At 41.9% G+C, this 23503-nt stretch overlaps 2 protein-coding genes across 5 annotated transcripts in view; both read left to right on the forward strand.

Moving 5' to 3' along the window:
- KSR1 (kinase suppressor of ras 1) overlaps positions 1 to 11057 on the forward strand; it is a 153377-nt gene extending 142320 nt beyond the window's left edge. Inside the window, exons 18-20 of one of the 2 annotated variants that reach the window (XM_026710283.2) lie at positions 209 to 344; positions 2328 to 2461; positions 8294 to 8675. In XM_026710283.2, the coding sequence (XP_026566068.2) occupies positions 209 to 344; positions 2328 to 2461; positions 8294 to 8372 (349 nt within the window). In that variant the 3' untranslated portion in view covers positions 8373 to 8675. Of the gene's footprint in view, positions 1 to 208; positions 345 to 2327; positions 2462 to 8293 lie in introns of both variants that reach the window. The other variant, XM_026710284.2, reaches the window with a different exon arrangement.
- Positions 11058 to 15467: 4410 nt separating this feature from the next.
- The window catches only part of LOC113442554 (galectin-5-like), a 32601-nt gene continuing 24565 nt past the window's right edge, over positions 15468 to 23503 (forward strand). Inside the window, exon 1 of one of the 3 annotated variants that reach the window (XM_026710216.2) lies at positions 15468 to 15870. In XM_026710216.2, coding sequence (XP_026566001.1) covers positions 15841 to 15870 — 30 coding nt within the window. In that variant the 5' untranslated portion in view covers positions 15468 to 15840. Of the gene's footprint in view, positions 15871 to 22392; positions 22536 to 23503 lie in introns of those variants that run through there. The other 2 variants (XM_087925867.1, XM_026710217.2) reach the window with 2 other exon arrangements.

The following is a 23503-nucleotide window of genomic DNA, read 5'->3' on the forward strand; positions in this document are numbered from 1 at the left end:
AATGGGGGAGTGAAAGAGTCCATGAGTGAGTGAATGAATGAATGAGGGAGTGCATGAATGAGGGAGTGAACGAGGGAGTGAATGAATGAATGAATAAATGAAAGAATGAGGGAGTGAATGGGGGGAGTGAGTGAATGAATGAATGCTTATTTGGCGACATAGCCGTCAACATTGCAGACTTTCACCACGGAACTGCTTTGTTTCTCAGGACCGTGTGGTACGAGCTCCAGGCCAGAGAATGGCCCTTTCAGAGCCAGCCAGCAGAGGCCTTGATCTGGCAGATCGGAAGTGGTGAAGGAATGAAGCACGTCCTGCAAGCAAGTAGCCTGGGGAAAGAAGTTGGGGTAAGTGGATACGGGCTCTGCCCTCCTGGCCAAACCTCAACGCCATGGAGTCCCAGAGTCGGATCCAGGAAGCTTGGAACGAGGTGCTGCCTGGGGCAACGGAGAGGAAGAATACACTTCCCACTCACATATTCTGCCTTTGCCTCATTGATCAGATGGGGCTTGAATTTAACTTCTCAGTCCTCCCCAGGAGCCTTTCCTTGGGCACCCAAGCATGCCTCCTTTTTATTAATTTGGTTTACATCTCACTATTCATTTAAGAGCTCAAGGTGGCACACATCGTATTCTATCCTCTTTAAAATAATTAGCAGTACAGGTAGTCCTCAATGAAATGATCAGTCATTTAGTGGAAGTTACAACAGACCCAAAGTATTTACGACCCAGTTTCAGAGTTCCAACAGTGGCACTCCCCACCCCCCCATAGTCACATGACTTACATTTCAGGTGCTTGGCAACTGGCTCGCCATTATGATCAGTTGCCATATTCTGCAGTCATGTGATGCGATTAAGACTTTTTTTTTTTTTTTTTGCTAGACAGGCTGGTTTCAGGCAAAAAAAAAAAAAATCTCATCGGAATGCATTGACTTGCTTAATGACTGCCATGTTCACTTAACCATTGCGTTTGTTTTACAATTGCCGCACTCACTTAATGGCTGCTGCTGCAGCAAAAAAAAAATCTAAATTCAGACCAGTCATGTAGGTGCCTCAATTTCAGATATTTCTCTCTCTGGGCACACTGAAAATATATCTGGCGAACAAAACTCCGTAGTGGTGACAGGAAGGGCATCCGGCCAGTACAGCACTCTGCTAGCGCCATTCAACTGCCCAGATTCCTCCCTGCAAGGGATAACGGGGTCGTTAAAAGAAGATGATGATGTAGGTGCCTCAGTTTACAGCCATCATGACTTACAACAAAAATTCCAGATTCTGTAAGTTGAGGACTAGCCGTAGGCTCTCCTTTTTCATCCTGCCCAGTTTCCCAGGATAGTGACTTCCCCTGCCTGATACCTGAACCTCCCCTTCCCCTTGGGTGGGCTCATGTCAATTTACTATCCACCTGCAGCAGTTGACAGATTGTACAGGAGATGCAAGATGAAATAACAGTATGCTTGATTCCTGTGCAATTGGGGGGCCTGTTTTCTGTATCCAATTAATAACAGAATAGCAGAGTTGGAAGGGACCTTGGAGGTTTTCTAGTCCAACCCTCTGCTCAAGCAGGATCCCGATACTAGGGGTGTCAAACTCAAGGCCCGGAGGCCGGATCCAGCCCACGGGGTGCTTAGATCTGGCCCACGGGGCCACACTGGAAACACCAAGGGACTCATGGTACCTCTGTCAGCTCAATATCACTCACACCCCTCCCAAACTCCGTTTTGGGCTGTGACGGCCTCCTGCAGCGCTCTGCCAGCAAAAATGGAGCTCGAGAGGGCTGTGTTTCCCAAGCTCCGTTTTCACAGGAGTCCATCGCAGCCAAAAACGGAGTTTGGGAGGGGTGCCCCAACACAAGTGATGTCAAGCTGGCCATGCCCACCCTGGCCACACCCACCCAGCCCCCAAGATCAAACAGAACCCGGAGGCGGCCCTCAACGAAATCGAGTTTGCCCTGTACCATTCCGGAGAAGTGGCTGTCCAGTGTCTTCTTAATGAATGCCTGTATTTATAGACGCGATAGAGCCAGAGATCTGCAGCTAAGTGCAATCTGTTAATCTCGAGGTCTAACGTATGGCTTTACAGCTCCTTCCAAGTCAGGCTGGTTAAAAGCAGCTCTTAGAAGTCGCCATCTTCAAACTGGCCATTCGGACTACATTTCCACACAGGATTATAGATGTTGTAGTGCAATTTATTGGTGCGGCTTGCAAGTTAACCCAGGCTACGTTTTAAACCTTGTAGTTTTGGGCTCTTCATAATTGAATGTCTTTCTTTTCCAAGGATGCTGTGGATTAATTATTATTTTTTTAAAAAAAGATGATTGTCGTCTTGTAGGAAATCCTCTCGGCCTGTTGGGCTTTTGATGTTGCTGAACGGCCCAGCTTCACCCTCTTGATGGAAATGCTTGAAAAATTGCCAAAGCTTAACCGGAGGCTTTCTCACCCGGGACACTTCTGGAAATCAGCTGAGTACGTATTCTCTCTCCTTGTCTTGCCTATTTCCAAAAATTGCATTTTGTTAGGCTTTTGATTGATGAACAAATGAGACATGGTTCTAGCGAGGCAGGTTTGATAGACACCTCCATATTTATTGTAACCTATTAATAGGGAAGGCTTGTGTGTATTTCCCAATTACAGTGGCTATTTAATAAAGTGGGACTTCTTTAAACAAATCATAATACCATCCAATATTAAATCTGCCTCCTCTGTCTCCTCCTGCCAAACGCTTTTTCTTCCACTTTCATTTGTTTTCACTGTGGGTGTGAGTATGCCAAGATGGAGTTTTCCAAGGAGTCTTGTGCCATTTAAAAAGTTTTTTTTTTTTGATACCTGAAGCTAGCTGGCTGAATGGTTGGCAGGCAGGCAGGAAGCAAGGGAGAGGGAGACAGGAGGAAGAACATGGGAGAAAGAAGGAAGGAAGGGAGAGAGAGAGAGAAAAAGAGAGAAGAAAGGATGGAGTGAGAGAGAGAGATAAAAAGAGAGAAGGGGGGATGGAGAGAGAGAGAGCAAAAGAGACAGAAAAGGAAGGAGGGAAGGAAAGGAGAGAGGAGAAAGGAAGGACTTCGAAGAAGGGAGGAAGGCTGTCAGACTAGGGAATTCTGGGAGTTGAAGTCCAGGTATTGTAAAGTTGCCAAGATTGGGAAACACTGCCTAACAGAGCTTGAACTGCCATCTTGACTTTTGAGATCACCTCATGGACATCCCTGAAGCCTAGACAAGCCCTCCTAGCCAAAATGCAGCCAGCCGTATCCGTCTTACAGATAGTCCTCGATCTACCACCATTTGTTTAGTAACTGTTCAAAGTTACAATGACACTGAAAAAAAGTGACAATCAGTCCTCTCGCTTACAGCCGTTGTTACAACCTCGGTACTTGGCGTTAATTGCTTCTGGAAGTTGTGATGAATACTAAAAAGGAGGAATTCCAAAAAAACCCACATGACTTTACTCTGTAATCCTTTGTTTTGGCCGGAAAGAACTTTCTGTCTGTCTGTTTTCCACGGCCTTTCCAGCATGGCCAACTTCCTGCCTGTTCTCCGCAGTCATCCCCCTATCGTAGCATGTCGAGTACTAAACAAACACCGAGTAGTGGGACAACATTTTCACTTTAAAATGCATTGAGTACCAAATTCAATGAGTTTTGAAACAGTCAAGTACCGAGGTATCACTGTATATGGCTTCTTCATATGTTACGTGAATCTAGGTGTACTGTTTTACAAACCACAGTTTCTGGTTCTGGATACTGCCAAGTTTAGGTTATTCATCAAGCCCTAGTCTATGAAGTGAACCTAACGATTGATCTCTAGTTAAGGATCTTCTCTACCCCCTTGAGGGTTCAGAGATAGCGTGAATATCTAAGAAGCATGGAATTGCAGGTAGTCCTTGACTTATGACCAGTCCCTTAATAATGAACCTCTCCTCAGTTACTTACACATTTTTGGCATTCTGCAACCAACCCACATTTATGACCATTTGCAGTGTCCCAAGTCACATCACCCCAATTTACAATGTTTTGTCAAAAAAGTGGGGTTTATTTCTGATTTCCAACAAAAACTGCCCAGTGCAGACAATAAGTTCATTTAATGACTGTGGCATATGCTTTACAACCAGGGTGATCCATTTCACGACCACAGCAAAAAATGGTCACAAAGTCACTTTCACTGGTGACCCACTTAATGATGGACATATTTTATTATTGTAATTCTGGACTCAATTATGGTCATAAGGTGAGGACTATCCGTATTGTTTTTATTTTCAGGATCTTTTATAGAATCCTAAGATCTAATCATGCTAATCATGTCAGAAGAAACCCCAGAGGTCTTTTTTTTCCTCCAAGAATGTTATTAATAATTTCATAAATGTATTAATTTCATGAGGTAAAAGTAAAATAAAGAGGAAAGGGGGAAAAGGAGAAAAAAAGGAGAAAGTGAAGTGTAGGGCAAAGAGGCGGAGAGGAAAAAATGGCATTAACTTTCAACTTTTTTCAGCCCCGTCAAACACAAAAGAGAATGGGACTTTGGCGTTCTTGCCCGGAGCAAACAGAAAACAAAAAAAAAACCCTCAGACCATCCAAGACCCCCCATTTCTGTGGGATCAGCTCAGTTGTCCTGAAGGTGCTTTTTTCATGAGGCAACTGGACTTTCTGGTTTTTCTTTGAAGGCGTTTCACTTCTCCTCCAAGAAGCTTCTTCAGCTCTGGATGGATGGTGGAGAATTCCAGTCAGAACCGAATAAGCTTCTTGGAGGAGAAGCGAAACGTCTTCAAAGAAAAAACCAGAAAGTCCAGTTGCCTCTTGAAAAAAAAGCACCTTTAGAGTAACCATGGCCTTGATATGACAGAGAATCTCCAGAGATGATCAGTTCAGTTACAAAAACGAGCTCTGAAGGGCCAAACACACAAATCTCCTTTTTTTCCCCTGTGCTTCTGACCTTCTAACCTTTTTGACTGTGAACTAACTCTCCTCCCTTTTTGTGTGTCTTCCTTCTACTTTCTCTCTTACAGGTTGTAGCTCCTGGCACAATAGCTGAATTTCCTCTTGCATGAGCACTTGTGACTAATCCACCCAGCAGCTCGGACCTTGTGCGCACCGTTTCTGTTTTTAACCCTTGAGTGCCCCCCGATGCTGCTAACGGTTCCTTCTTCCGTCCCGCCTCTTTTCTTGGTGTGGGCTGCTCATGTGAAGTAACCTGTCTGTTAAGAACTCTTTGCTTCTCTATTAACACTGAACTTAGAGGAAATTTTTTTCCACTTCTCCAGGCCCCTTGGAGCAACTCATCTTGTCAGGTTCCCCCCATTTCCCTCCCCACCCAGTGCTTTCTCTGTCACTCACACACACACACACACACACACATTCTCTCTCTGTACTCCTATCACCAGCCTGGTGTGCAAGGCGTAAGCAAACACAAAATGCAAAAACCTAACAGCATTGTGTGCTTGTCTTTTGTAGGCGAGTTTTAAAATAAAGACACGTTGAACTGTAGTGTGCATTTTTGACTTCCAGCAAGAGAGACATTAAAAAAAAAAACTGGGTTGATTCTTCCATAACAGCTCCAGTGGGGCTAATTAGAAATGTATAAATTTTTATCCTACTCAGCCAGGGGATGAATTAAAACTGAGTCTTTAAAACAAAAAAACAAAACCTGAACTGATGAGTAATTGTAACAAGTGCTGAGTTGGCTAATTTTTCATTGTGTCAAAAGTGGTATATCTTTGCATGTTTCAAAGGCGATGGCATCACTTCCATTGTCTTTTAGAATATTGTATACTTTTCCTGTTTATCACTTTAATGTATATTCTGCCTTTCTATAAATGGACGAAGCATTACTGCATGCTTGAAAGAGAAAGAGGGGGGAAGAGAAATGCTTCCTTTTAAGATCGTGCTTCGTACATTATTATTATTTGTATTAAAAGCAAGAACATTTTAAAATGGCTGTCCGGTAGAAATGGGTACAGTAGTTTAACAAGGAATTTGAACACGAAATCATTTTACTAATTTACAGTGTAGTTCTATTTATATTTGTATTGTCATTGGTGCTCTCTGAGCTTGGTTGTTTGCTTTCAGACATTTCGTGACCTGACTAGGTAACATAATCAGTGCTAGTGAGTGTGGGGTTTGCTCCCTTTTTATATACAATAGTTTGCCCTACCAGTGCAGATTGGGATGTGATTCTCTTCTTGGTAGTTCCTTGATTAGACTATTGTTTTTTGCTTGATTGTTTGTGTGGTGTTAATCCTTGCTTATCTGGGTGTTGATTGCTTCTTTCTTACTGCTTTTATTGTCTCTTGAATGGTGTGTAAATGTGGTTTACTTCTATGTGTCTGTTGAGGGCTGAACAGGAAGCAAACCCCATACTCACTAGCCCTGATGATGTTACCTAGTTGGGTTATGAAATATCTGCAATTAACAAGCAAGTTCAAAGAGTACCAAGGACTCCACGGTTCAGTTCTGAACTCCTGATTCATCCAAATGCATTTATGTCTGTTATAAAATAAGCAAGAAATCATTACAGCCTAATTGTTTCAATGTTTCCAGGTTCACCTATGGCATTTTTCCTTTATGGAAATTTTATAGCAGAAAGCAAGGGAGAGATTAATTATTCCTGTTTGGCTAATCAACTGCAGAAGGAATTAAATTGATGATAATTGATGCCTTATGTCAACTCATAAAATATTTCTCTGGTCTTAAAGGGAGCGGGGAGTAGTGCAGAAGCTTGCAAAACTGCATTCCATAAATGTTTTCAAAGATAGTAACCAAGTGACCAAGATTTCTGCTGGGCAAAATTCTAACTGGAGAGAGCAATGATTGATGACTCTTGGCTATGGATGTGTCCCATTGGAGAATATGAATTACGATATACCCAGGCAGTGCCGGCATGTCCCAATAAATCCTTTTTAAGATTTGGAAGTTTGGCTCGAGACTCATGATTTAAATGGGGATAACTGCCGGAATCCTGACACCTTAGACTAGAGCATGGGAAACTACAGCTCTTCCAATTCCAGCTTTTCTTCTGTAAAGGATCCCAAAAGGAAAGGCCTATAGTCTGATAGCTAGAAACAACCTGGGTTTCATTCTACTTAGGCTTTCAAACAGCCAACTACATTTCTTCATAGATAATAGCGAGCAAAGCATCAGAAGAGAATTACCCAGCTAAATACAAAACCTTTCTCCGTGTTTATATTTAAATGTGGCCCATAAATAACATCCCTCACATTATTTCCTTTCATAGTACAACTAGTCCTTGACTTACAACTGTAAAGGAGCCTGGAATTTCCGTCATATGTCATGATGGCCATAAGTTGTGGAACCCACATGACCAAACCACTTGTATAAAAATTTATTTTGCCATGGCCATTAAGTGAACATGGCGGTTGTAAAGTGAACTCTGCTGTCATTAAGCAAATACTGCAGTCATTCGGTGAACCCACTGTCGGCAATGGGTACTTTTTGCTGGAAACCCAAAAAAAAACCCAGACCAGCTAAAAAATTTGTAAATTATGTGACTGAGGGGTCCTTGGTGCTCTCTGAATTTGCTTGTTTTCTTGCAGATGTTTCATTACCTAAACTAAGTAACATCATCAGTGCTAGTTGATGTTACCTAGCTTAGGTAATGAAACATCTGCAAGAAAACAAATAAGCTCAGAGAGCACCAAGGATCCCCTCAATTCAAGCCTGAGCTACAAATATTCTTCTTTAAGGATTATATGACTGTGGAACGTTGCAAATGGCCATTGATGCAGGCCAGTGGTTGAGTACCCAAAATGCAATCACCTGGCTGGCAGGTGGAGGATGGCCATCAGATCTTTGAATCTGTCATCACTTAGAATGGTCGCTGGGAAAGAGTTCACTTTATGACCATGGTGGCTCCTTAACGACCTTCCCCCCAAAGGTAATAAAATTGCAGCAGTAGATGATCTATTTTATGACTGTCACAATGGGTGATGGTAATTGGGAGGCTCAGTTAAGGTTGTAAGTCCAAAAAGTGCCCCAAGAGTCACAAATGCTCTAGAGTTGCCCTTCTTGTAGGACAGGGATATGAATGAGGTTCTCTTAGCCTGGAAAATTATTTTTTTATGAGACAATGTAATGGGAGAAAGTCCCTAGTTGTTCAAAACATTTGAAGTGCGCACACATTTTCTATAGGAGAGCCTCAATGTATCTCCTTCTGTGTTGGAAATTGGGAACAATTAGAACCAGTTTGTTCACTGGCATTTCATTTTACTATAGAAATTAACATGCAACTGTTTTAATTTCCTTTCCTTCCTCTTCCCCCGCCCTCCCCAATTCTCCTCCTTTTCCCCTTCAGCCTTAACAGTAGCAAAATGGTTATTCGTTTTGAACGATTTGCTCTGGGAGATCTGGAATCCAGTAATCAAAAGATATAGCTTGCTGTGTTTTAACGATCCTTGGCTCCTGGTTTTTTTCCCCCCCTCTGTGACGTTCACACGCCTGGGAAAAAACTTGTCTGCGATCTTAAAATGGAAAATCCCAAAAGTTACAGAAGGAGAAGATGGCGAGACCTCCCGCCCAAGCCGCCCTAGCAATACGGATGTTTGATGTGTTTGCTTAAGTCAGAGACTTCCTTTTTGAAATGTTTACATTTGAATGACTTTTTTTTTTTCTGTGTGAATTAACGGTTAATAATAAACATGATAAAAAGGTGTCTTTTTTTAAAAAAAAAACAAAAACCCACCACCAAGCATTTTCACCAGCACTTTTCTTATTTCAAATTATTTGGGCGCTATTTAAACTGATTATAAAACTGGGTTTTGTTCGTAAAGAAGCAGAAGTTTAGAATGTTGCATTGGGAATGGGCCTTTTGTCAGCTGGAAGATTTTGACAGGTCTTGAGGGCAGCCTGGTAGTATATAAGCCATGGTGGGGAACTACGGCCCTTTTATGGCTTGTGGACTTCAACTCCCAGAATTCCTGAGGCATACTGGCTCAGGATTTCTGGGAGTTGAAGTTCACAAGCCATGAAAGGGCCGTAGTTCCCCACTTCTGATCTAAGGTGTCTGCAGGGCACCGTTTCACCCTTCCCAACGAGCCTTCCAGCTTGAGGGAAGGCCTGGAAAATTGTGGGCCCCTTTTTCCAACCTTCCCTGCCTGGTTGCAGTTTGAAAGTGTTATAATCCTGCTGGGTAGAGAGGACCACTGAGCCGGCGTGTGCATCTCTGAAGCTGCCAAATTGAAAATGAGCGTGAAATAAAATACATGCCATAATAAAGCCATCTCACCTGGAGAACTGAGATAGGTTGTGGCTGTACCTCTGAAAATCGCCATCTTAACTTTTATCTTGAAGAATTCCCTCAGACTGTGTCTATGCTGGTGTCCAGGGGCATTCCAGTCATTTTTTTATTTTTTATTTTACAACAAACTGAAAGTGGCTTACTATCGATTTCTGGAATCTTGTTAAACCACCCAATCCCTTTCTTTGTGATCTGCATTCTAAATTTCTTTTCAGATTGTGTAAATCCCCATTTATCCAATGCAGATTGGAAGCAGAGTTTCTCATATATGAGACAGCAGGAATGAAGTTGGGGGTTAAGGTAATTGTGTGTGCATGTGTGTAGTTCTTGCACACTTCTACACAGCTCCCACCCTCTCCTAAGCAACAATTTCTTAATATTATGGCATGAATAGAAAAACTTGGATGGTCTTGATGCTCTTTTGTTGACTCTAGATCCCATCATTCTGGCCTCTTGATAAGAGGGATAACATCCAGGTTAAATCCATGTTTCCCCTGTCGCCTTATGGAGGGATGTGGAAGTCCTGTGTATTCAGGACTACCCTTTTTATGAACATAATAAATTAATAGTATTAACACAGTATATTGCCTTTAGCTTAATCTGGACCCAACTCTTAGGTTGTTGACACAATATTTTATTTTATTTCTCATTTCTGAAACGATCTTTGGATTTAACATTCAGAAACATAGAATGGAAATAATATAACTGGTATAAACATTCTTTTTCTATCTCTCTGATCAATGAAACATGGAGAATAAAAATTGGAGTGGTATTATGGATCCTGGGAAATGAGTGACTGGTGACATTATGTGCTCAGTCCACTTTTGACATATAAACACTCCACCTTGGCAACTTTAAGATTGTGTGGACTTCAACTCCCAGAAATCCCGAGCCAGCCATGGAAATTCTGGGAATTGAAGTCCACAAATCTTAAAGCTGCCCAGGTAAAGAAATAGTGACCTGAAGTTACAAGCCAACCCTCTCTGTCTCTGTCTGCCAGTTCCTTAAAAGGTTCCTTAAAAAATACAATTATTATTTTTTAATATGCCCGGAAGGAAAATTACAAAACACACAAAAGAGAATTCATACAAGTTGTAATTATTATAATAAACACTTAATAAAGTTGAGTTTATTTCTTGTTATGTCCTTGCTCCACCGAATTCCTGTGTCCTGGCTCATGTGGCAGCCGAAACTCTGTCCCCCGCACCCTCTAATCTCTACTTTTACTCTGTTTACACTTATATATCCAGATGCATCTTGCCAGCAAGTAAGATAATGACTCACGTTTCCCCCTCATCTAAGGTAAAAGGAATATTTCACAGGAACACCTATACAAACACAAAACAAATCAAGAAAAAAACTGTGCTATCATGTGTTAATTACTCTTTATGCTGATTGTAAGAAAATGAATTAGCACTGTGAGATTGTGAGGTTATGTCTTTCTGGTTCTTTTTAAAGGGAAGCACATCTGTACATCAAGAGTCTCCCTAAGTCACAATTTAACCCCTGTACGTAAACTTTTAAGTCTGTAATATTGGAGAAAATTTACTTTTTCTTCTAAATGTAAACTTTGTACAGTAAATACACACACCTATATATAAATATATATAAATATATAAATATTTTCTATCAACTCAGTTTGTCTTCTGAAATGGCTATTAATTTAATTTAAAAATGGTTAGTATTAACAAAGAAGGAGTTCTGTATTGTTTTTTTCAGCTGTTGAAAGGGAAAAAAAGTCTGAAAAAGAACGTTCTATGCTAATGAAATTCTGAATATTTTAGAGTTTCTTTAAGTGAATAAAATTTTGCTCTGGATGAAACACCTGGTGTGATGACATGTTTACAAAAATAACGCTAACTATTGATGTGACTTTGGGATGTAAGTAAATATAACTTGGGTTAAGATAACTATAGTTGGAAATTGAGGATTCTGTAGAAAACATCAGATGTCTTCATCAATTCCTGAAAAAGGAGCTGCTATCTTTTTCTTATCTCATGCAAAAATACTAAATTTTTAGAGCTTTGAGTGGGGGGAATACAGGGAGGCATAGAGGGCAAATGACATGTGTTTTGTGATATCACAGGTGAAATAACACATCTGTCTTCACAGCCAACCTTATGATACAAATGATGCAATCCCATGGAAGTTATCTTGATACATATATCATTGTTAGACACCATTGTATGGATATTTCTGGATAGGCGCCATAACGGCGCAGTGGTTAGAATGCAGTATTGCAGGCTGATTCTGCCGATTGCCAGGAGTTCGATCCTCACTGGTTCAAGGTTCACTCAGCCTTCAATCCTTCTGAGGTTGGTAAAATGAGGACCCAGATTGTTGCAGACTCTGTAAACCACTTAGAGAACGCTGTAAAACACTATGAAGCAGTCGTATGTCTAAATGCTATTGCTATTACTATATTACAAGCCTAAAGACAGAAATGGCCCAGGAGAGACATTGGTATACTTAAACTTCCAAACCCTTAAAAATAATCCTTTGGCAAACATTTCTGAATGAACTGAACAGTTGTAGCATGAAACAGGACAACTAAAGTATATCTTATACCAGTGGTAAGATTCAAAAAATTTTACTACTCGTTCTGTGGGTGTGCTTGGTGGGTGTGGTATGGCTTGGTGGGCGTGGCAGGGGAAGGTTACTGCAAAATCCCCATTCCCTCCTCAACCCACTAACCTGATTTCCGGCTCAATTCTCCTGTGCAGGGCAACAAAAGAAGACCCAGCCAATCAGCTGGGACTTGGGAGGCGGAGAATAGATGTGGGTAGAGCCAATCAGAGGTGGTATTTGCCGGTTCTCCGAACTACTCAAACTTTCCACTACCGGTTCTCCAGAACTGATCAGAACCTGCTGAATACCGCCTATGCCTTATACTAAAGCGATCTTTGTAGTTCCTGGGCAGTCCTTTCAAAGTGAACAAGGACAAAATTGTTAGTCCTTTTTTACATGCTTATAGGTCTTACACATAAGATATGATCCATTTGTCTCCTTAAAACTTCATAGACTCGCCAAAGGATCCGGCATCAATCTGGTATATGGACACAGAACTGATAGGGGTTAATGCATTCCTAAGGTATGAAGACAGAGCCTTCCAGGAATAGGGAACTAATGGAAGAGGAAGAGAAAATAAAATAAAAAATTCGACAAGTTTTACATAGCTAAGGTTGAGAAACATAAGCCCAGAGACTTGTGACAAATATAAGGCAAAGGGTACCCAAGTCCTGAAGGCCAGCATGGATAGTTTGCAAAGTCATCACCATACCAGCCTGCCTCCAGCCTGAAATTGTATGCTCAGGTAGTTCTCGATGTACAAGCACAACTGGGACCAGAATTTCCATCGCTAATCAAGGCAATTGCCTAGGGTAAATCTCAATCATTCAAAACGCAACTGGACTTTCTTGGTTGTTTCCTTGAAGACATTTTGCTTCTCATCCAAGAAGCTTCTTCCATTCTGAAGAACACTTGGGACAATCAAGGCAATTGTTTAAGTGAGTCAGGCCCAATTCTGTCAGGCTTATTAAGCAAACCCCTGCAGCTGTTAAGTGAAACAGGCGATCATTAAGGGTGTGGGAAGCTACCCCCTCACAGAGGAATGAAATGTTTTGAGAAATATTTAAAAAGGCATGATAAAATGAATTTCCCCTTGAAGAGAAATAAAAATCTTACGGGAGACAGAAACTCAAGAGCGTCAGCTCCCTGCCACCCCCGAGCAGATACTGAGCTGGGGCAGCTTTAGAAATGCAGATTTGGTAATCCATTACTGCCTGCAGCAAGGTCTGAGCAAAGGTAGAATTAGCCCTCAGCCACAATAGGAATCGCCCAACAAGCCCCTTCATTGCATCAGCAGACCAAGCTTCAACCCAGCTTGGCTCAGACAACCTACAGAGCCAGCTATGACCCCTACAGTAGCCAATAGAATACATGTCCTTGCACAGGAACAGGAAGCTCAAGTTCAAAGCCCAAGAGAAGGTATAAATACCCCCACACTCTCAACTCTATGTGGCACCACCCATATGCTTCTGCTTCATTAAACCATCTTTCCAATCAGCCTCCATGTTTCCAGTGTCTTTCTCCCAGCTTGGAACTGGACCAGATGAATATTTCTTCAAACAAGGGAATCTGGCTTCCTCCGTTGACTCTGTTGGTTGGAAGCTGGCTGGGAAAGTCATAAACGGCAATCACATGATTTGCAACTGTCGCAAATACACGCCGGTTGCCAAGCATCCAAATTTTGATCATGTTATTGTGGGAATGCTGCAATAGTCGTTAAGTGTCAAGGTCAGTCAGTCATATATCACTTTTTTCAGTGCTTCGTAACTTTGAACAGTTGCTAAACTGTTGTAAGATGAGGACTACCTTTAACATGTCCTGGTGCCCCTTCTTTCCCCTGTGTTTGAAGTCTGGGCTTCCTTTCTGAGTACATTCTGGTCCCAATGCTGGTAGAAACATGGATGTGCCTAGCTTTGCTGATAGGTAGGCCATAGCTATGTAGCCCCTAGCCCAGAGGTGGCATTCAGCAGGTTCTGACCTGTTCTGGAGAACTGGTAGCAGAAATTTTGAATAGTTCAGAGAACCTGGCCCCGCCCCCCATCTACTCTCTGCCTCCCGAGTCCCAGCTGATTGGCTGGGTCTTCTTTGGTTGCCCTGCACTGGAGAATGGAGCTGGAAAGCAGGTTAGTGGAGTGGAGAGGGAATGGGATTTTGCAGTAACCTTCCCCTGGGAGTGGGATGGGAATGGAGATTTTACAGTATCTTTCCCCTGCCACGGCCACCACGCCCACAGAACCGGTAGTAAAAACAATTTGAATCCCACCACTGCCCCAGCCGACAATAGCCATTTTAAAAAGGTGGTTTCCCTATTGCTATTCTGGGGATACAGCTAGTTGAAAAAAAGAAAGAAATACCACTGCTTTGCTTTCAAAACTGAAGTGGTGTAGGATTTCCTGCCTAAGCAGGGGGTTGGACTAGAACACCTCCAAGGTCCCTTCCAACTCTGTTATTCTATTCTATTCTACTATTGTTAAGAATTTAGCCCAAATCTGTTCTGAACAATATGGTAGGCTTGGCACACAGTGCCATTTTATTCCAGCAAAAAGAAAAAGACCTTTTTTGCCCCCCAGTTTACACTATTTTTAAACTATTAAGCTGCTGCATCCAAAACTGTAGAGACGGCGAAATTAATCATTTAAAGGAATCATTTGGAAGAATAAACTTTTAACTTTGGGTCACATGCCATTTCATTTGATTACTCAGTAATGTCCGGCTTTGGCCAAAGGTTAACTTTAATTTCCTTTACTGGAAGGGGTGGCTCCGTCTTGTGTAATTTGTTGAAAGAATTTGCCAAAATCTCTGTAGCTGACGTGCTTAGTGGAATATTTCTCTCTCTTTTTTCCCCTCAATATTTTTTTATTTCTATAAACACATCATTGTTTTAACAGGGTGGTTCCAGGGTGTTTTACATTTTAAAACAAACAGGACAATAATTCCGTCTTGCTATTATTAACTTTTTTACATCATTTGATATTAATACATATTATTAGAATTAGAATTCTTTTATTGGCCAAGTGTGATTGGACACACAAGGAATTTGTCTTGGTGCAAATATTCTCAGTATACATAAAGAAAAGGTACATTCATTAAGAATCAAGAATCATCAGATACAACACTTAATGATAGTCATAGGGTACAATCAACCATCAAATCATACTAGGAAACAGTCAATATAAACCATAAGGAAACAAGCGACAAAGTTACAGTCATGTAGTCACAAGTGGGAGGGGAGGGGTGGTAAGGAGTGATGAGAATAACAGTAATAGCAATGCAGACTTTGTAAATAGCTATCAACCTTAATTATTCCATATTTTAATGGAATATTTCTCATTGGCTTTCTAATGCAAAATAAAAAATAAAAATAACCCTGTCCCAGAGGTTATGGAGGCTTCATACCAATCTTCCCAGGCTAAGGATTATGGAGATTGTAGTCTGCCTCTTTTGATCATACTGGAAGGTTCTGGCTTGCGAAATCCTCTTTCCCCTCCACCCCAAATAGGCCGAATTTGGAAAGCAATTAGTTGCACGCTAGTCCCTGTGGTATAAAGGCCCGCAATATTTCAGATGTGGTCCCATGACCCCGATCATGGGTATTAATTACCCTATTGGCATGCTGCAATTCTTCCTTAAGTTGACCCATAGCCTCCCTCCAACCCACCTCCGCGACTAGCACTTGGGAAACACCAGAGAGCGGGTGGAAAATCGAGGGGTCGTGGGAATGGAGGGAAGCAGATCGCGTGACCAGTAGCATCCCTCAGTCACATTCAAGCTACTTTCGGCCACTTCGGGCTTTTAGGAAGCAGCACTGACTCTCACTTTATCTCCACCCCACACCCCACCCCCGATCTCCAGGCAGGCTCCGCCCCTTTCTTTTACCCCACTCCTTTTCGCGGTCCCGCTTCGCTCCATTCGAGCGCGGCGCCACATCTGCGAGGACCTCATTTCCTTGCGGTGGGAAGAAAAAGTCCGATCGTCCAACTTGGCAAACTTGCCGGAATTCACTTTCGTTTCTCGGATTCCGCGGCCAGCTGCCGAAAATGGCCTTGCAGTCGCCTTATTTCAAACCGGTAAGTTGGGTCGATTTAAGAAGGGACGGAAAGAGATTCTCACCCGCCCACCCGCCTCACTTTACGACGCCAGGCATCCTATAATTTAGTATCTTGTGGCGGGTGCGCTTCCAAGATAGATTGAGCCAAGTTCAGGTTACGGGGCTTTTTAGGATAAGGTTCATCCCGTTATTTAACAGAATACCAGAGTTGGAAGGGACCCCTGGAGGTCGTCTGACCCAACCCGTTGCACAAGCAAGAGTTTATTTTTTATGTAATATATAATTTTATTTTCTTTAAATCGACTTTATTAAGTTTCAAAGAGAGACGAAATACAAAATAACAAAAAAGGAAAAATTGAAGGAAAGGGGATCCAAAACGGGGAAAAGTTAAAAAGTGACAAAATAGAGAGATTTACTTGGAACTTTCTTCAGTACAGATATACATATGAAGTTAAAATAATATCTTACTACTAATCAAAATAAAAACACAAAAAGTCAGATTAAAAAACATTAGACATCAAAACAGAGTTAGAACTATATAAGAAAACAATTCTTACTCCAAGTTTACACCTATATGTGTATGTGTGTGTGTGTGTATATGTATAGATGTATATATGTATGTATGTATGTGTCCAATGGTAAAAGTGAAAATACACAATATTTCTAAAATCATAACAAATCTGATCATCAAATCCCAAAAAAATCAAAGCTTCATTTTTATCTTTTCCAAGCAAGAAATTCAAAGTAATACTTTAAAACTTAAGAAACATAGTAAAATCGATCACCCAAATTATACTGAACTACCAATATAGTAACAAAAATTAAATTATGCAGCAAAACACATTTTCTGGGTTCAGGAAAACGTTGGTTCTAAAATTGTTCTTTTTTTGAACGAATGGAGTGCTTTATCTTTGTTGGAGCTATCCAGCACATTATGAAAAGCCTGTTTCTGAAGGGTGGCAAAGGGTGAATTTTAATGACTGCATAAACAAAAGTCATAATAATTTATTAAATGTGTATCTATATATATATGTTGGAGGAATTATCCTTCTGGGTTCAGTTCCAAGTGGGAAAAAAGACACTGGAAACATGGAGGCTGTTTGGAAAGATGGTTTAATGGTGGACAGGACCACATGGCTTGGAGCTCCAAAGAAGGGTGATCACATCCTTTAAGGTGAAGGAAAAGAGAAGGAGGAAGGGCCAAGATGCTGAGAGTGCCTGGGTTTTACACCCTCTGCTAAGATTTGAATTTGAACTTGTATTCTGATTGGTTGTCAGACTCCCATGAGGCCATGCAGGGGCAACTCTGTAGGCTGTCCTGAGTTCCAGGCTTGGTTGAGCCTTGCTGGTGATGATGTAATGAAAAGGGCTTTGGGCAATTTCTATAGTTTTACCTGGAGATCTTCGTTATGTAAAATATTCTGGCCCAGGCCTTAATCACCCACCCATTAATAGAGGTGTGTGTGAATTGCTACTTCTGAGGTGAGTTTCTGCTTCTGAGTTTCTACTCTTTTTAGGGGAAATATTCTGACTTTTTTAATATTTCCTAGGATATTTCCATTTTCTAGAAGAGGGGTGGGTGCTAACTTCCTAAATATATATAAAAGCAAAATACCATTCACGCATCATCACAAAACTTCCAGAATCGTAAAGCCTACAAACTTGAAATTTGGCACATATGTTCCTCTTGGCTTCTAGGTGCTCAATAAGAAAGGATTTTTCGAAATGGCCATCAGAGCATTAGTATTTCATACGTTATTAACACACTCTGATGCTAAGGAGTTCTACTCCACCTCCCCACCTGAAAAGAAATCTGTTCCAAATGCAAAACACAAGCAGAGGAGAGGAGTTTCAGTTTCTCAGCAGCAACCAGCTTTAGTACAGAACAGTTGAGCTAAGCCATGCCCAGGCTCCTTGCTGTCTCCTTCTTGCTTACACAGCAAATACTGTTTCAGTTTCCAAACAGCCCTCAACTGTTTCACAAACTGATAGGACGCTACCCAGATGAATACTGATGAATGCTGGTAGGCAGAGGCACAATTTCGCCCCTTCCCCCTTATTTTCCTCCCCAGAATCCAAGCCCAATCACATAGTTTCGTAGCGAAGCATGGGTATAGAGCTACTACTAAATAAGACAAACCAAATAAAATGGCATCAACTGTAAATGTGGGCTGATTGCCAAGCTCCCAAAATGCAAACTTGTGTGTGTATGTCACTCAGAATTTTGAATTTGCATTGTAAATACCCTTTTGAATGTCTGTCATACAGTCATTAAAGTGACCAGTCACACTTCCCATACACTGGCTATCTTGCTTGCTTTAGGATGGAGATGTTGGTCTGATTCCTTCAAGGTGCACATGTACAGATGAAACAATGCTGCTGCTAAGGTTAGGGCAGTGATTCTCAGCTTCTTCTGAACTCCCAAGAAGGTGCCATTTTTCTCCCCTCAAGATGGCATCTTGGTTAAGGCCTCTCACTCACTGTTTCTCAAGCTCAGCAACACTGAGATGTACGGACTTCAACTCCCAGAATTCCTCAGTCAGGGAATGGCTGGCTGGGGAATTCTGGGAGTTGGAGTCTACAGTTCTCTCCCTGGCAGCTTCTGCCATCTTTTTCCTCCCCGTGTTTTTATACGAAACCCCTGCACAGAGCTGTGTACACGCAACTCGTATCCATGATGTTCCAAAACTTGCTTTATTGAAGCATTTGAATTACGATCAAAAGGGTGAGTTCTAAAGCATAACTTTATGGTTGAATATTTTTATGATTGTTCTAGTTCTGGGTTTTATTTTTGTTGTGAGCCACCCAGAATTGTGTTTTAAGATGGGTGGCTGTAGAAATCAAACCAGTCAATAGCAGTTGTAGATAGCATCAAACTGCCACAGCATCATTTTTTGCACAAAGCCACTTCCTTCCGATCTTGTGACGCCAGTGAGCCTCTTGACATCTCTGGTTTCTGTTTCAGTTCTTTTGTAGCTCATAGTCTGGTTCACTTCCTTTCCTAGTAAAGTGGAATGTTCTTTTAAGGGAAAGGATCATGTTTGATTTGTAGTAAACTCAAAAACTATGGTAAAAAGCCCCTTTTGGCAAAACCACCCTGCTCTTCCAAATCTGTTAAGGTGGTATTTTGTCAACCTAGGCAACTTTAATCAATCAATCAATCAATTAAGAATAGAGTTGGAAGGGACCTTGGAGGTCTTCTAGTCCAGCCCGTTGCTCAAGCAGGAGACCCTATCTCATTTCAGACAAGTGCCTGTCCAGTTTCTTCTTTAAAAACCCCAGTGATGAAGCACCCACAACTTCTGGTGGCAAGCTGTTCCACTGGTTAATTGTCCTCACTATTAGGAGCTTTCTCCTCAATTCCAGGTTGTTTTCTCCTTAATTAGTTTCCATCCATTGTTTCTTGTCCTGCCCTCCGGTCCTTTGGAAAATAAATTGACCCCCCCCCTCTTTGTGGAAGTCTCCCAAATACTGGAATACTGCTTCCATGTCACCACCTAGTCCTTCTTTTTTCTAGACTTACCGAACCCAAATCCTGCAACTGTTCTTCGTATGTTTTAGTCTTGCCTTTAATCATCTCAGTTGCTCTTCTCTGCACTTTTTCCAAAGTCTCAACATCTTTTTTGTAATGCGGTGACCAAAACTGGATGCAGTATTCCAGGTGTGGCCTTACTAAGGTAGGGTTGGGTTTCAAAAATTTCAGCAACCGGTTCTCTTCCCGGTTGTTGGATGGGTGTGGTCATGGTGGGCGTGGCCGGTGGGCTGTTTTCACCCTCCTTGGGCTCCGGAGTATTTTGTTGAACCACTGGGAGGGTAAAAATGGCCTCCCCAGGCTCCAGAAGCCCCCTGGAGCCCCCCAGAGCCTCTGTGCTGGCCCTGCACTTATCTGGCATCCGAAACAGGCTGCGTGGAGATTCCTGGGAGGGGCAGGGCAGGGTGGGCCAGGGTGAGGATTTACCGGTTCACCGAACCAGTAATTAAAAATGATAAAATTAGATACTGGTTCACTTGAACTGGGCCAAACTGGTAGCAGCCCACCTCTGTACTTATAAACTGTACTTATACTTCCCATGATTTTGATTCTATGCTGTTGTTTATACAACTAAGGATTGTATTAGCTTTTTTGACTGCTGCTGCACACCACTGGTTCATGTTTAAGTCATCATCCACTGGGACTCCAGTACAACTTTAAGATGTATGGACTTCAACTCCTAGAATTTCCCAGACAACCCTGCTTGAAGATGTGTGGATTAATTGTATGCTGCCCAGAGTCGCCTTTAGGGAAGAAGGGTGGTATAAAAATTTAGCAAATAAATAAATAAATGTTGACTCCCAGAATTCCCCAACAAAACATGCTTTAATTGTATGGACTTCAGGTCCCCAAATTCCTTAGCCAGCATGATTCTTAAAGTTGAAATCCACCTATCTTTTTCTGAGAGCAATTTTGTCTAGCGGTTAAGGCATCCGGTTAGAAACTAGGAGACTGGGAGTTCTAGTCTAGCTTTAGTTTGTGTGATGACCTGGGGCGTGGCACAAAAGCAACAAAGTCACAATAGTAGGTAAAGTCCCTTTAATACCTCCAACTTGGCCCCCAATGTCCAATACACGTTTAACAGCATGTTTCTCCATTTTTCATTTGGGGAAATATAATATTCTACCTCTTTTAAAAGCCCACAAAATATTTTATTCTCTAGAATGGGGTGGGGGTAGCTTCCCATAGTAGCTAGTGAAGGTTTACAATGTAGAACATTTTTTTCAAACAAAATCAAAGGAAGAAGGGCTATTAGATCACATTGGCCACCTTGAGTTATTTACAAACATCGTAAAAATGGATAAAAAACTTCTGAAAAAATACCATGAGGAATGAGTCCCATGTATGAAAATGCTAATGCTAACAGATAACAGATAATCAGAGTTGGAAGGGACCTTGTAGGTCATCTAGTCCAACCCCCTGCCCAAGCGGGAGACCCTACACCATTTCTGACAAATGGCAGTCCAATCTCTTCTTGAAAGTCTCAAGTGATGGCAGTCCCACAACTTCTGAAGGCAATTTCTGTTCCATTGGTTGATTGTTCTCACTGTCAGAAAGTTTCCCCTTATTTCCAGGTTAAATCTCTCCTTGTTCAGTTTCCATCCATTATTCCTTGTCTGTCCTACAGGTGCTTTAGAAAATAGCTTGACCCCTTCCTCCCTGTGGCAGCCCCTCAAATATTGGAAGACTGCTATCCTGTCTCCCCTGGTCCTTCTCTTCACTAGACTAGCCAAGCCCAGTTCCTGCAACCATTTGTTGTATGTTTTAGTCTCCAGTCCCCTAATCATCCTGGTTGCTCTTCTCTATACTTTTTCTAGAGTCTCAACATCTTTTTTATAATGTGGTGAACAAAACTGGATGCAGTACTCTAGGTGTGGTCTTACTAAGGCTTTATAGAGTGGTATTAGTACTTCCCTTGATCTTGATTGTATCCCTCTGTTTATGCAATTTAGGATTGCATTGGCTTTTTTGGCTGCTGCCCCACACAATTGGCTTCTATTTAGCTGGTTGTCCACTAAGACTCCAAGATCCCTCTCACAGTTACTGCTATTGAGCCTGGTTTCACCCAGTCTATATGTGTACTTTTGGTTTTTCTAGCCTAAGTGTAGGACATTACTTTTCTCTACATTGAATATCATTTTATTAGATAAGGCCCAGTGTTCTAATCTGTCAAGATCCATCTGGATCTTGAGCCTATCTTCTTGGGTGTTAGCTATTCCTGCCAGCTTAGTATCATTTGCAAATTTGGTAAGTTCCCCTTCTATTCCCTCATCTAAGTCGTTAATGAAGGTATTGAAGATTACTGGGCCTAAAACAGAACCTTGTGGCACCCCACTGCTTACTTCCCTCCATGTAGACTTAGACCCATTAAGGACTACTCCTTGAGTATGGTTTGCCAGCCAGTTGCGGATCCATCTAGTGGTGGTGCTATCTATTCCAATTTTTTCTAGCTTTTTCTAGCTTGGCCCAAGAAGTAGGTTGTGGTCTACTTTGTCGAATGCCTTGCTGAAATCTAAATATATTATGTCCACAGTATTTTGCTGGTCTACTAATTTAGTCACTGTGTTGAAGAATGAAATAAGATTGGTTTGGTATGATCTGTTCTTAACAAACCCGTGCTGAACTGCTAGTTATTACTTTACTTGTTTCTAGATATTGGCAGATCTGTTTTTTTATTATTATTATCTTTTCCAGTATCTTCCCAAGTATGGATGTTAGGCTGATTGGTTTACAATGCACCCAGTCAGTCACACTGACAGAAGGAAAATGAGCACGCTGGCTTGGTGATGGGTCTAATTCTCCTTCTCCCTTCTGCGCTGCTGAATCATTTCTGGAAAGATTTGTTCGTGGGCATTACTGAAAAGAGAGGGTGGATTCTCAGCTTTTTTCTTTTTTTGCAAAGCATCTGCTGCAGGCCTGGAGGAGTGAAGCTGAGGAAAGGAAGGAGGGGGGAAAGGGTGGAGCTGCTCCATTATCAAGTGCTGGAGCGGAAATCAGCTGTGTCCCACACACAGGGAAGCACAGGGAAGTAGAGAAGCAGGAAAGGAGCTCCCTACCCAGCCCCTCCAGCGTAAAAATAAGAAAGCGAACATAAGTCAGATTTTATCCTCCCCGGGGGCGGGGGGCTTTGCAGAAACAGCATGTGGTTCACGGTAGGTAAGGAGGCGGGAGGACTTTCTTGCTTCCCTGTTCTACTGACCCCTGTCACTACCCCTCCTCCCCATCCTGGCGAGTGTTGTTTCCAGCTGGTCCTTGCTTCACTTCATTAGAGTGTAGTGAGAGGGGTGGAGATTGCAAATCGATTTTTTTTTGTCTTTGTATTTAGTCATACTTGACATCTCGTTGAAGTATCACCAGATGACTTGGCCCATAAGCAGAATACAGAATAAGGGAATTGGGAAGGGGCTTTGGAGGTCTTCTAGCCCAACCTGCCCCTCCCCCACAAGCAAGAGACTTTATACCAGGGGTGTCCAACCTTGGCAACTTTAAGACTTGTGGACTTCAACTCCCAGAATTCCTCAGCCAGCCAAGCTGGCTGAGGAATTCTGGGAGTTGAAGTCCACAAGTCTTAAAGTTGCCAAGGTTGGACACCCCTGCTTTATACTATTCCAGACAAATGACTGTCCGATCTCTTCTTAAAAAATTCCCAGTGTTGGAGCATCTGCAACTTCTGAAGGCGAACTGGTCCACTGATTAATTGTTCTCTCCTTTGTTCTAGGTTGCTTCTCTCTTTGATAACTTTTCCAACCTCTTTGACAAGTTACTTGTCCTGACCTCTGGTGCTTTGGAGAATAGTTTAACCCCCCTCCTCTTATTTGTGGCAGCCCCTAAGATATTAGAACACTGGTATCATGTCAGCCGTAGTCCTAAGCTAGACATACCCAATTCCTGGAACTATTCTTCATATGTTTCAGCCTCCAATCCTCTAATCATCTTTGTTGTTCTTCTCTGCATTTTTTCTAGAGTCCCAACATCTTCTTTTATATCATCATATCATTATATTACATTACATCCAAACTGGGTGCAATATTCCAAGTATGGACTTACCAAAGCAGTATAAAGCAGTACTAACACTTCATGTGACCTTGCTACAAACCCTCTGTTGTGACAATCTAGGAGT

Source organism: Pseudonaja textilis, chromosome 1 (assembly GCF_049901715.1).
Source record: "Pseudonaja textilis isolate UNSWEBS1 chromosome 1, rPseTex1.2, whole genome shotgun sequence".
Lineage (NCBI taxonomy): Eukaryota > Metazoa > Chordata > Lepidosauria > Squamata > Elapidae > Pseudonaja > Pseudonaja textilis.